Source organism: Octopus sinensis, linkage group LG1 (genome assembly GCF_006345805.1).
Source record: "Octopus sinensis linkage group LG1, ASM634580v1, whole genome shotgun sequence".
Classification (NCBI taxonomy): domain Eukaryota; kingdom Metazoa; phylum Mollusca; class Cephalopoda; order Octopoda; family Octopodidae; genus Octopus; species Octopus sinensis.
The window spans coordinates 176,691,453-176,706,127 of record NC_042997.1 but is presented as its reverse complement, the minus strand read 5'-3'; the positions used below and the strand labels follow the sequence as shown (position 1 = coordinate 176,706,127).

General features: G+C 35.6%; 1 protein-coding gene across 2 annotated transcripts in view; it reads left to right on the top strand.

Moving 5' to 3' along the window:
- Nucleotides 1-9,189, top strand: part of LOC115229894 (Bardet-Biedl syndrome 4 protein-like) — a 39,173-nt gene extending 29,984 nt beyond the window's left edge. The window contains exons 11-13 of one of the 2 annotated variants that reach the window (XM_036507148.1): nt 514-583; nt 5,416-5,554; nt 8,637-9,189. In XM_036507148.1, the coding sequence (XP_036363041.1) occupies nt 514-583; nt 5,416-5,554; nt 8,637-9,008 (581 nt within the window). In that variant the 3' untranslated portion in view covers nt 9,009-9,189. The remainder of the gene's footprint in view (nt 1-513; nt 584-5,415; nt 5,555-8,636) is intronic. The other variant, XM_029800189.2, reaches the window with a different exon arrangement.
- Nucleotides 9,190-14,675: the final 5,486 nt, after the last annotated feature.

The window sequence follows — 14,675 nt, the reverse complement described above, 5'->3', positions numbered from 1 at the left end:
TTTAAAATATAGAAACAATTAATCAACCAATCAATACCATTCATCATCATCATCATCGTTTAACATCCGTTTTCCATGCTAGCTTGGGTTGGACAGTTCGACCGGGGTCTGGGAAGCCAGAAGGCTGCACCAGGCTCCAGTCTGATCTGGCAGTGTTTCTACAGCTGGATGGCTTTCCTAACGCCAACCACTCCGTGAGTGTAGTGGGTGCTTTTTACATGCCACCGGTACAGGTGAGCGGCGAGGCTGGCAATGGCCACGATCGGTTGGTGCCTTTTATGTGCCACCGGCATGGAAGCCAGTCAAGGCGGCACTGGCATTGGCCCCGTTCGGATGGTACTTTTTACGTGCCACTGGTACAGCTATCACAAATAAAATTTCCATTGATTTTTGATGTTGATGTACTTGACTCAATAGGTCTCCTCAAGCATTGATATTTGCAAACCGTTTATACATAATGTTCTTAATTAATTGAAAAGACACATCGTAACTCACTGCTTCTTCTCTTGCTAGTTTGTTTAACATATCTTGATGACGCTGACAATGCACAGAAAGCATATCAACATGCCATTATGCTTGATCCGTAAGTAACTTCATTATTGTATATATTTTTATGAGTTCAGAATCGTAACTAACATTTGATTTGTCATGAATGTTCCGTCCTGGTTTTTCCTGTCCGTTTTCATATCGTCTATTTCTCCGTATGTTTTTATTGTCATCCGTTATGTTCTTATTCTGATTTTTGGATTTATATATACATATATAAACTCTTGGGTATATTTATACTACTAGGCGTAGGAGTGGATGTGTGATAAGTAGCTTGCTTATGAACCACATGGTTCTGGGTTCAGTCCCACTGCATGGCACTTCTACTATAGCCTCGGGCCAACCAAATCCTTGTGAGTGGATTTGGTAGACAGAAACTGAAAGAAACCCATCATATATATATATGTATATATATTTAGTGAGGGAAGAAATGGAGGTCGTAACCTCAACCGTGATTTTTCTGTTGTGATTTTTGCTACCCAGGTATCGGTTATAATTTGAATAATCCGTAACAAGATAATTCATTTATCCATTTCAATAAACATATATGTATATATATATATATATATATGTTTATGTGTGTGTATGTTTGTGTGTCTGTGTTTGTCCCCCCCCCCCAACATCGCTTGACAACCGATGCTGGTGTGTTTACGTCCCCGCAACTTAGCGGTTCAGCAAAAAGGGACCGATAGAATAAGTACTAGGCTTACAAAGAATAAGTTCTGGGGTCGATTTGCTAGACTAAAAGGCGGTGCTCCAGCATGGCCGCAGTCAAATGACTGAAACAAGTAAAAGAGTAAAGAGAGTATATACCCAAACAACCCTTTACAGATTAAGTCAGAATCTGATTCCCTTCTGATTTTGTCACACTGAAAATTCGATGTAAAGAAATTACTACACACCACAAAACACTGCGCATCCCCCCCACCACCAATCATAGCTAAGTTAATTATCTGTGGTTGTGGTGGCAGTGTCAATGATGCTGCTTGTTATTGTTGTTGTTGTTGTTGTTGTTGTCTATTATTATCATTTTTACTTTATTTTACTTTAGCTTTTTATGTCCATTTTCCCCCATGCTGCTTTGATTTTATTAGGTTTTCTACTTTGCAATTCTACAGCCTTTTGGGTATCTTGACTCCTGATGTTTGAAACATCAGTTATTTCATGATGCTTTTTGTTAACTTTGTATTTTGCTTTAGGTTTTTTTTTTAAACTTCTTTTAATGCTACAAACATTTTTTGTTATTTTTGTTGTTTTTGTTTTGTTTTTTTAGTGGTTTGTTAGTTACAAGCAGAAGATGAAAACTACAAAACATCCTTTTATTATTTAATCTTTTACTTAAGGCAGCGAGCTAGCAGAACCATTAGCACACTGGTCAAAATGCTTAGCAGCATTTCGTCTGTCTTTACGTCCTGAGTTAAAATTCCACAAGGTCAACTTTGCCTTTCAATCTTTTGAGGTCAATAAAATAAGTACCAGTTGAGCACTGAGGTTGATGTAATCAACTTACCCCTCCCTCGAAATTGCAGGCCTTGTGCCAAAATTCGAAATCAATATTTTATCTTACACTTATTTCAGTCATTGGACTGTGGCTATGCTTGGCACTACCTTGAAGGGTTTTAACCAAACAAATCGACCCCAGGACTTTCAAGGCCGGTACTTATTCTATTTTCAAGTTTGGTACTTATTCTATTGGTTACTTTTGTTGGACCACTAAGTCACAGCATGACTGTGTGGTAAGCAGCTTGCTTCCCAACCACATGGTTCCGGGTTCAGTCCCACTGCATAGCACCTTGGGCAAGTGTCTTCAACTATTGCCTCAGGCCAACCAAAGCCTTTTGAGTGGATTTGGTAAACAGAAACTGAAAGAAACCCATTGTGTATGTGTGTGTGTGTGTGTGTTTTTGTGTATGTGTTTGTCTCACCACCACTACTTGGCAAGCAGTGTTGGTGTGTTTGCATCCCTGTAACTTAGTGGTTTGGCAGAGGAGACCAATAGAATAAGTACTGGGTTTTAAAAAAGAAGTACTGGGGGGGGGGTTCAATTCCTTTGACTAAAGATTCAAGGCAGTGCCCCAGCATGGCCACAGTCTAGTGACTAAAACAGGTAAAAGATAAAAGACAAACTAATACCTGTTGTCAAGCAGTGAGAGGTTCAAGTGCAACAGGTGTAAAACAACATGTAGTAAATGAATATGAAAAAATGCATATTAGCGAATGGGGAGTGGGGGAGAGGACTCTGTTATCGTGGATTTTTCGGATCGTGTGACTTTTCCGAGTCCTCTTCCCCGCCCTCCATTCACCAGCATGCATTTTTTTTTTCATATTCGTTCACTAAATGTTTTACACTTATTGCGCTATTTTTTTTTTTTTTGGCTCAGGTCAAACACTGGAGTTTGACCCTTTCCTTTGACTTATTCTAGTGTTAGTTTGTCATGTGGACCTGAAGTCTGGCAACATGCACTCAACAAATTCTTAAGTGAATTGCAACTGGTATTCAATTGTTCTTAGGGTTACTGTTTACAACTTGACCATTAACTGTTCTTAAAATGTACACAATTGCTTGGATTGAGTTTCCACTTGTATGAATTCGTTTGAATTGAACTTCCATTTGTATGTGTACATTTTCACTGTGTTACAATAAATCTTTTGTTGAAGTCATCGTGAACTCTCTGTGTCATTGTAGCTATTCATTGCTAACGAATTAACCATATAGCATATTTTAGGCATCGCCCAAAAGGATGCGCTAAACAAAGAAGACTCTTACCTTGCTGAAGGTCCTGCATAGCAGGCGAGCCGGCAGAAACGTTAGCATGCCAGGCAAAATGCTTAGCGGTTTTTCGTCTGCCGTTACGTTCTGAGTTAAAATTCCGCCGAGGTCGTCTTTGCCTTTCATCCTTTCAGGGTCGATAAATTAAGTACCAGTTATGCACTGGGGTCGATGTAATTGACTTAATCTCTTTGTCTGTCCTTGTTTGTCTCCTCTATGTTTAGCCCCTTGTGGGCAATAAAGAAATAAGAAACAGAACCTAAAGCCATGTGGTTGTAAAACAAACTTTTTAACCATTCTATCATGCCTTCTCTTATCTTCTATTTGCCTTAAAATGGTTCTTGTCTTAAATGTAGGCAATTGTAGCACACCAGATATTGTAATTTATTCATTAATTCATCCAACCAGCAGGTGTGAATCTGATAAAATCAAAATAAAAGTTTGGATATTTATATTGCAGCATTTTCTGTGAGGATTGGAGGGGGTTATGCTTTCAAATTTTGGGCATTGGGTACAAAGCTTATAACTCATGTTTAAATTCATTATCTCACATTTCTATTGACCTTTCAATGAATATTTTAGGTATAATTTGAGATACTGTGTCACTAGATCACCCATGAAATTGAATTATCAAATTAATAGTGTAAGAAAACACATCTGCTGATAAAGCTGACACACATGCACTTAAGAAACAGATGCAAGCTCATGCATAAATACAAATACACATATAGATATTCATAACACACACATTTTCACACCAGCATACATGTACAGGAAGGTACACACAAATGAAATGGCACATGGTGACTGTAGTGAAAGATTATGCTATTGTTGTGTTGAATCTACAATCAGATGGGGAGCAAGGAGGAAGTCCCCTCCCTTGCTCCCCAAGTGCAGGTGTGAAGAGGCAGAAAATTTCCTATCGTTTATCTTACCAGTTAATTAAGCTGGAAGCCTCAAAAATAATTTTGTTCCCACTGCCTACTTGTCTGACATCATCATCATCATCATCATCACCATTTAGCATCCATTTTCCTTGCTGACATGGGTTAGATGATTTGACTGGAATTGGTAAGCCAGAGAGCTGCCAGGCTCCAGTCTGCAGCAAAATAGCCCTAGTATCTTTCAGCTATGAATTTATTATAGTGTTTACAACCAACATCACACTGCTCATGTTTAAAACATATTAAGAGGTGAGATTATGGCTTAGTCAGGTGAGAAAATGTGTGTGTGTGTGTGTGTGTGTGTGTATAGACTGTTTGAAGTAATGTACAGATATTGTATATTTTGAAAAAGGAGGCATTCAGAATTTCGGATAATTCTTTATTAACACTTTCGTTCATTTAACCAAACTTTTCAAAATAAAATCAAGATAATAAAACAGAAAGTTACTTCACTTTTTATGTGAATTAAAGAGTGGGTGTTGTTTTGTTTTGCTTAGAAGGAGAAATTTTGTTTGTTTTTTTTTTTTTTTTTCTCCCCTTCTCCAAAAACAAAATTTCTCCTCTTCTAAACAAAATAAAACATCATCTGCTCTTCGATTCATATAAAAGACAAAGAAACTTTCTGTTTTATTATCTTGCTTTTATTTTGAAGAGTTTGGTTAAATGAAGGAAAGCGCTAATAAGGAATTATCCAAAATTCTGACTGCCTCCTTTTGCTTAATATACATATATGCTGGTGTGTTTACATCCCCGTAACTTAGCGGTTCGGCAAAAGAGACCGATAGAATAAGTACTAGGCTTACAAAGAATAAGTCCTGGGGTCGATTTGCTTGACTAAAGGCGGTGCTCCAGCATGGCCACAGTCAAATGACTGAAACCAGTAAAAGAGTAAAAGAGTATATATACTCTGCTGCTGGATGTCCTTCCTAGCACAGGCCACTCCGCAGTGTATACTGGGTGTCTTTTACATGTCATTGGCACAGACATGTATATATGTATGTATCAGTTAGAGCATTTGTTTGTGCATTAATGAGTATATGTATACACATGTGCATAAGAGTGTGCATACATGTATGTGTAAGCCTAAGGATGCATGTCTATAATTATTACATTCAACAAAAATTTATATTCCTTTCCTCTTTTTTCCTCTTCCAGAGATGAACTCACCATTTGCTTGAATTATGCCATCTTTTTATACAAACAAGGAATACAGCAAGAAGCTGCCAAACAATTTGTACTTTTTGAACAGAAAAAGGATTCTTATTCATCAGCAGGTGGAGTTATTGATCAAGAGGTAAACAAAAACCAGACTCAACAGTATAATATTGATGATACACACACACACATATATATATAATTATAATTAGGCTTCAGCTAATTGCTTCACTACATACCGAATTTAGAAATAGGAGTTAAAATTCCTTTTCTACTACTTTTAACTCCTATTTCTAAATTCGGTATGTGGTGAAGCAATTAGCTGAACCCCTAATTATAATTATGTTTATAATTATAAAATATTTGTATAATTTTACCTAAAAAGGTTATTTTAATGTACTAATCTACTTGGTGAAATTATTAATTAATTGATTGATTAATTAATTCATTCATTTGATTGATGAATTTTACCCTTTTATTATTAATATATATATATATATATATATATAGGAGCGGCTGTGTGGTAAAAAGCTTGCTTCCCAACCTCAGGGTTCTGGGTTTAGTCCCACTGTGTGGCACCTTGGGCATGTGTCTTCTACTATAGCCTCAGGCCAAGCAAAGCCTTATGAGTGGATTTTGTAGACAGAAACTGAAAGAGGCCCATCATATGTGTGTGTATATATATATATATATATATATATATATAGAAAGAGAAAGAGAGAGAGAGATTTCTATGTGTTTGTGTCTGTGTTTGTCCCCCATCATTGTTTGACAACCGATGCTGGTGTGTTTATGTCCCGATAACTTAGTAGTTCAACAAAAGACACCAATAGAATAAGTACTAGGCTTACAAAGACTAAGTCCTGGAGTTGGTTTGTTCACCTAAAGGTGGTGCTCCAGTATGGCTACAGTCAAATGACTGGAACAAGGAAAAGAATAAAAGAATATATATATATACATCTACACATATACATACACATATACATATATATATATATATATACAAACATGTATGTGTGTGTGTATATATATATATATATATATGCAGGGTGTGGTGAATATATTGTCCTCTAAATTATGCAAAAATATAAATTAACACTGACATCTCATTTTAACAGATGTATCTACCAAAATTACATAAAATTATGGTAACTTTTTTCAAACATAGTTTGCTTATCACTTTTTAGCCTTGTGTAAAATATATATATTTTTTGGTTTTTCAATTTTAACATGTATATGTATAACTCTTTATGTTTTTTTTTCTTCTATTAGTCCACCTGTTACCATTTTTTAAACATATCCGTTAGTTTTTTATTCTTATTTTTATGTTATAGTTTACCACACATATAGACGTGCATACACATTGATATGTCTGTCCTTTTTTTCTCTTTCGTCTCTCTTACTATCATTATTACTGTTATTTTCTCCCTTTTTATAACTTGCTTGTAAATATCCGATTTTTTTTCCTGTAAGCTCATTTGTATTCTCCCTTATTAAATTAAATTTACTTTATTTTATTAAACTATTTTTGATGTCCTTACAAAAATTCCTTTCACTGATGAAAATGACAATCCATAAATTTAATTATAATTACTATGGTTATAATTTTTTCTTACATATTTGTATTGTCCTTTGAAATGTGCATATGTATTGAATCCCATTTTGTATTAAATCTAATTCAACATCTTTTTCTCTTCCTTTTTTCTATAATTGTTTATAGTACTTTTATACCTATAACGATATTTTTCAACTACTATTTTCATATTCTTATTACTTGCCCTGGCTGTTTTTTTATGAATATGATGAATCTTTATTAGAAATCATTCTTTCTCTCTTGTTGGACCTCTCAAAAGTTTGAATTGTTCTCTTTTGAACTTATTTTCCCCCAACATTGCCAGATAAGACTGGAGCCTGGTGCAGCCTTCTGGCTTCCCAGATCCCTGGTCGAACCGTCCAACCCATGCTAGCATGGAGAACGGACGTTAAACGATGATGATGATGATGATGATATATATTTCACTTAGGTATTGCGAAACCAATAACCTGATGTAGAACTCAATATATGTATATTTCAGAAAGAAGTGTTCGCTGAGTATAGAGTGGTAATAAAAAAAGAGAGATAACGAAGGAATAAATGATCATCTTATGAACTTCATTGGCTTACTGCTGTTTCTGCTATAAGATGCAGTGGACTTATGGTTGAGTGCCTGAGTAACACCTTATAGCTTTATCAGAGCCTTGAATATGAAGTTCAGTTTATTTGGGAAAGAATTAAATTACAGCTGTAAGCTCCTGAAGTCCATAAGATAATCACTTATTCCTTCCTTTGTCCTCTCTCATATATATATATATATATATATATATATATCCTCATCATCATCATTTAATGTCGTTGGTGCTGGCATGGGTTGGATGGATTGACCAGACCTGGCAAGCTGGGGAGCTGCACCAGACTCCAGTCTGATTTGGCATGGTTTCTATGGCTGGATGCCTTCCTAATGCCAACTACTTTACAGAGTGTGCTGGGTGCTTTTACATCGTGCCACATGGACACTTTTATGTGGAACCACACAGGCACTTTTATGTGACACTACACAGGCAAGTTTACATGGCACCACCACACAGGTTCTTTTATGTGGCACCACCAGAAGTGCTTTACACCACCAGCATGATCAGTCTTAACATTTCTGTTGCAAGGTACATCGCCATGATAGATCACTAGCCACTACACATTCTTTATTTTCTCTCCTTGTTTCTTTCTGTGGAAGAGCGTAGGCTCGAAATGTTAAAGACTTTTTCACCTCCCGAGTGTTATACAAATACATCTGTTTGTTGTCTACACCACCTGTCTTCGTCTTTTGTTTTTTTGGAAACTCTCCCTATATATATATACACACGCATACACATACATACATATATATATATATATATATATACGGAGTGGTTGGCATTAGGAAGGGCATCCAGCCGTAGAAACACTGCCAGATTTGACTGGGCCTGATGAAGCCTTCTGGCTTCACAGACCCCAGTAGAACCGTCCAACCCATGCTAGCATGGAAAACGGATGCTAAACGATGATGATGATGATGATATATATACACACACACACCTACATGCATACATACATACATACATATATATATATATATATATATATATTATATGTGTATATGGTTGTAAAATAAATTAAAATTTTTTATGATCTTTTCATCTTTTGTTAGATTTTGGTAACTGCCAATCAACTCAATTTTGTCGTCCAAAATAATGAAAACCCAGCTCGGGAGAATTCCAATTCCAGTGATATGGAAAATGACTTTTCAACATCGAACCCACTAACTAAAGAAAACAGTGCCAATTTTGAAGCCAAAATTAATCCCATACCAACTGAGTCAGCAGCTACTGATGTAAATAATACTTCTGTTGAAAACTGGGAACCATCCAACATTCTTAGCCCAAGACCAAAGCAGTCAAAACTAACTAGTTTACCACCTTTACAAACTAGTAGTGAACTTCTAAAACTGAGAGAAACTTTATCATTTTCTAAGACACCAACATTGATGAAGGAGTCTGAAAATTCTGGGAAAAAGTTTTAATCCCTAAAGCAATAAACAGAGAACACAAGGCATATACTATTATCAGTTGTATACTAATCACAACCACTGGCCTTTCAGGGAAGGAATATATTAGGCCCTTTTTTTATTAGGTTTTTTTGAAGTTTCATCTGTATGTATGTATGTATATATATATATATATATATATATATATATATTCTGTGTGTGTGTGCGTGTGCATGCATGTGTGTGTGTGCATGCATGTGGGTGTGTGCACGCATGTGTGTGTGTGTGCACACGCATGTGTGTGTGTGTGCATGCATGTGTGTGTGTGCACGTATGTGTGTATGTGCACGCATGTGTGTGTACACGCATGTGTGTGTGTGACAGGGTGCTGATGAGTTCTTGTCTTTGGGTAAAAGAAAATACAAGAGGATCAATTAATTATGATTTTATTCAACATATTCTCTTCTCAGATTCACACACTTATTGCAGTGGTCCTTCAGTTTTTCTAAGCCCTGGAAAAGAACTGGGATGGTTGGGCCTCCAACCAGGCCTTTTGCGATACCCTTAAAGCCAGGAACTTTTCAGCACCCCCTTGTATATATGCATGTTTATGTATATGTATGTGTATATGTATATGTATGTTTGTCTGTCTGTCTGTCTGTCTGTATGTATGTATGTATGTACGTATGTGTATATATATATGTATGTATATTACACACATGTGGGTGTGGAAATGGGAGATATAGCACTCAATACATGTAGTAGAGTTTATTTATTCATTCAATGATGAAGATTTTTGCATCATTACTTTTAAATTTCTCAATTTATGCATTTGTTTAGGCAAAACAACTGTGTGTGGGGGGGTGTATACACACATGCATATATATAGATAGATAGAAAGAAAGATAGATATGTATATATACATATATATGTCATCTAATCCTACTTAGTCATTTAAAAAATCTATGCAATAAACACTAAATATAACCTTAATCACTTAGCTATTAATTGATATTTGGCTGATATTTTAAAATAATTCTCTATTTTCTATTTTTCCATTAATTCACTTAATTTATACCAACAACTCACATTTATGTAGAGTGAAAAAGTAGAAACCCAGAAAATTAAGGATAGTTTCTGATAGCAAATAGTAAATACAGAGCATTTGCAAAGTAGATTAAATTATGTTGTTGTGGTGAAGAGAGGTCTAACATATCAAGCAAAAAGAGTCTACATTTTTATAATTTGATCAATCATTCTTTAGTAAATTCAGAGACTACACTCTACACTCCCGCTGAAGAGTTGCAATAAAAGTGAAACATGTTTTTCCTCCCATATTTTTCAATACAAATGTAAGAGGAATATTGGTCAATAATATTAGATTAGTAGAATCATTAGACCATTGGACAAAAATGCCTTGTGGGTTTGTATTTGGTCGTGCTCTTTAGGTTCTGAGTTCAAATCTTGCTGAGGTCAGCTTTGCTTTTCATTCACCTGGGGTTGGTAAAATAAGTACTTGTCAAGCACTGGAGTCAATATAATCGAATGTTCTCTCCCACCTCCAAAAACATTCCTGTCCTTGTGCCTATGTAAGAAATTATTATTTTTTTACTGCATATCTAATACTACTTTGCATTTCTAAGGGTGTAAGCATCAAATGTGCCTTCACCCATTTAATGTATGTTCTTTTATTCTTTTACTGGTTTCACATTATTGCTCTGTGGCCATACTGGGGCATTGTCTTAAAGGGTATAAAAGTACGTGTAAGATGTAAATGTTGTATCTTGAGAGGGACCCTATGACATTAAAAAACACCCACATTGGTTAGATTTCACTTCTTTGAAGTTGGTGTGCTGGCAGTATCATTACCAGGCTGTATAAAATGCTTAGCAACATTTCTTCTGGTTTCAAATTCCTTTTGTGGAATGATAAAATAATTACCAGTTGAGCATGGGATTTTGCTTTGTTTTTTGCAATGTAAACAACTAGCCTATTTCCCCATAATTTCCATCCTTGTGCTATAGCAGAATAACTATTATTATTAGTCGGTTAATAACAACCTTCCTGAGATATAAAAAATCTATTTCAACATATGAGTTTATATTAAAAATCTTGCAAACCAAATACAAAAGCAACATAAGATGTAAATAAATATATTTATCTCCACTTAAATGTGAATGTTCTGTTATAACAAACTTTACTATAATAGTTACCATGAGAGAAATTTCCACATTGGTTTCTGGTGCAAAATGCACTCTTTTATATTGCTAGCAGGGAGGTAAATCTCCACACCTCCAGCACAGAGATAATCAGATCATGTGATTTCCACCTTCCTTAGCCTTCTCAGTGATGGGTGCTCAACTGCTAGAGATAGCAGCAATTTGTCTCCCTTGCCAGCAATATATAGAATAACAGTGTCAAAACAGACACTGGTGTTACAATTAGCCAATGAGCTTGTTAAAAATTATATATTAGCAACAGAGGCAGTATGAATACCATATGGTAACATTTATTTCCACTTAAATGTGGATTTTCTGTTAGGACAAACTATACTGCTGTAGTTACCATAAGAGAAGTTCATTTTGGCTTTTGGTGCAAAATGCATTCAAGTTGATATTGCTAGCAGGGAGATAAATTCCCACAGCCTCCAGCACCAAGACACCGGATCATGTAATTTCAGCCTTCCTTGGTCTTGTCAATGTTGGATGTTCAACCACAAGAGTGCATTTTGACCAAAAGTCAATACAAGAGTTTCTCTCATGGTTACAACCACAGTATAATTTGTTGTACCAGAATATCCATGTTTAAGTGGAGATAATTATTACCCCTTTGTATTAATACTGCCTCTGTCACTTATAAGTATTTAGTAAGTAAATATATTTATCTGAACACATTGAAAAGCTGATAGAAAATTATTCAAATACTCATTTTTTATCTTAATTATACCAAGGTGTGCAATCTTAAGACTTAAATACAGAAAAAACATTTCTGAGAATGCTTCCCGTGATTTTGATGATCATATGACAGATGAAAAAAGAATTTTAAAATAAATAATTATAATTTCTTATTTTTCAAAGAGCAACATAGTAACAATCCGATCATAGACTACAATACAATCAATATCATGCAATATCATACAAATATACATATCCCAGTTTTCAAGACACTAGGGTTTTAATAATATTAATAATGATTTTCAATAAACAGTCAAATGTTCCTGTGTGGTAACTATGTGTTAAGAAATTCACTTCGTTACAATATTGTTCAGGGTTCAATTCTTCTGTACAGCACCTTGAGAAAGTATTTTCTACCATATTTTCCAGTGGACCAATGTCTTCTGAAGAAACTTTGGTAGATAGAAGCTATGAGGAAGATCGTGTGTGTGTGTCTATTACTACTGTTGTTTAACATGTGCTACCTAAGAGATATTATATGACAGTCAAAAACTATCTACATTAACCTCAAGCTGCTACTCTCTTCATTTCTTCTTAGAGCCTGTCAATATCATTGTTTCTGTGGAAGTGTCCAAGGAATCTGTATGTGTGTATATATATATATACACATACATACATGCATACATATTTATGTATGTATATATGACAGGCTTCCATAGAGTTTCGTCTACCAATTCCTATCATTCCACTCATAAGGTATTGGTTGATCTGAGGCCATAATAGAAGACACTTACTCAAAGTGCCAATCAATTGAACAAAAGCCATGTGGTTGCAGAGAGAATCACACAGCCATATCTGCATATGATTTATAAAGTGTTTAGATTTATAAAGTATATAAATTTATGATTTGTGTAGTGCAAACATTTTCAGTTATAGAATTCAGTATGTTGGGTAGATTAGATAGATATATTTATTACAACTAAAGTTTACAGTCTACTCCATGACAGTAAATACCTAGAGAGTAAATATCTATCTATCAATCTATCTGTCTAATTATATATATATATAGGGAGAGTTTACGAAAAAAACAAAAGACGAAGACAGGTGGTGTACAAAACAAACAGATGTATTAGTATAACACTCAGGAATAGAAAAAGTCTTTTACGTTTTGAGCCTATGCCCTTCTACAGAAAGGGACACAGAAAAAACAAGGAGAGAAAAAAAGAGAGAAAATATATATATATATATACATATCAGTAAGGGATTCTTTATTGAAGTAGCATTGCTTCTGGCACATTGCTGACCAAAAATTACTTAGGCTTCTATTTCTAGCAAGTCATTGAAAATACATGCTACTATGATCAATTACATTGTGAAAGAAAGCATGTAGTAATAGTTAGTAAAATGACCTATTTTATCTTTGTGAAAGCATGCAATTATATAAATTCTGGTCCCATTATGATAAACATAATAGCAGTGATGTACCGATGATTGTTTTCTATGTCTGCACTTCATCTTTGTAAAATAACAATAAATGGATAATATTTACTTCCCATTTGTAAATATATTATTATATTAATATAAACAAATATTACTGCCTTATTTGTCTTTGTGTTAATTCTATTTATAAATACTTGAAGATACACCGCTCTGAGTAATTTTCTAGTTATATATATATATTGTATATATATTTAGTTAAAGATAGTTATGGCTAGTTCATTAGGGTCTAATGTGACTTGTGTAAAGCTGAGCACCTTAAGGATGCAAAATCTTGGGTAACCCTATGAACCAGCCATATCTTTATCTAAATATTCTGCTGCTCTATAACATAGAATTTGCTTCACTTTCGAATTTATTATTTACTGATGATATATATGTACATATCATCATCATCATTTAACGTCTGTTTTCCATGCTGTCATGGGTTGGACAGTTTGACTGAAAACTGGTAAGCTAGGGAGCTAGTGGAGGCACATGGCCGAGGGATTAGAGCAGTGGACTCACGGTCGAGGGATCACGGGTTTCGAATCTCAGACCGGGCGATGCTTGTGTTTATGAGCGAAAACACCTAAGCTCCACGTGGCTCTGGCAGAAGATAATGGCGAACTTCTGCTGACTCTTTCGCCACAACTTTCTTTCACTCTTTCCTCCTGCATCTTGCAGCTTACCTGCGACGGACCGGCGTCCCATCCAGGTGGAGAACCTATAAGCCAAGAAACCGGCCCTTATGAGCCAGGCATGGCTCGAAAAGGAACAATTTTTTTTTTAGGAAGCTACACTATGTTCCAGCCTGATTTGGTATGGTTTCTACAGCTGGATGTCCTTCCTAATGCCAACCACTCCAAGAGTGTAGTGGGTACTTTTTATGTACCACCAGCATGGGTGCCAAATACATTACACCAGCATCAGCCACAACTGTGATCTTACTTGGCTTGACAGGTCTTCTCAAGCAGGGTATATTGCCAAAGGTCTCAGTCCCTTGTCACTGTCTCCGTGAGGCCCAACATTCAAGGGGCTCTTTTTATGTGCCAGTTACATAACACCAGCATCGACCATGACTACAATGTCACTTGGCTTAATAAGTCTTCTCAAGCACAGCATATCGCCAAAGGTTTCGGTCATTCATCATTGTCTTTGTGAGGCCCAACATTCAAAGATTATGTATCACCACTTCATCCCATGTCTTCCTGGGTCTGCTTCTTCCACAGTTCCCTCCACCATTACAGATCAGCACTTCTTCACACAGCTGTCCTTGTCCATACACATCACAGACCATATATATATATATATATATGTATCAAAAGTGTAC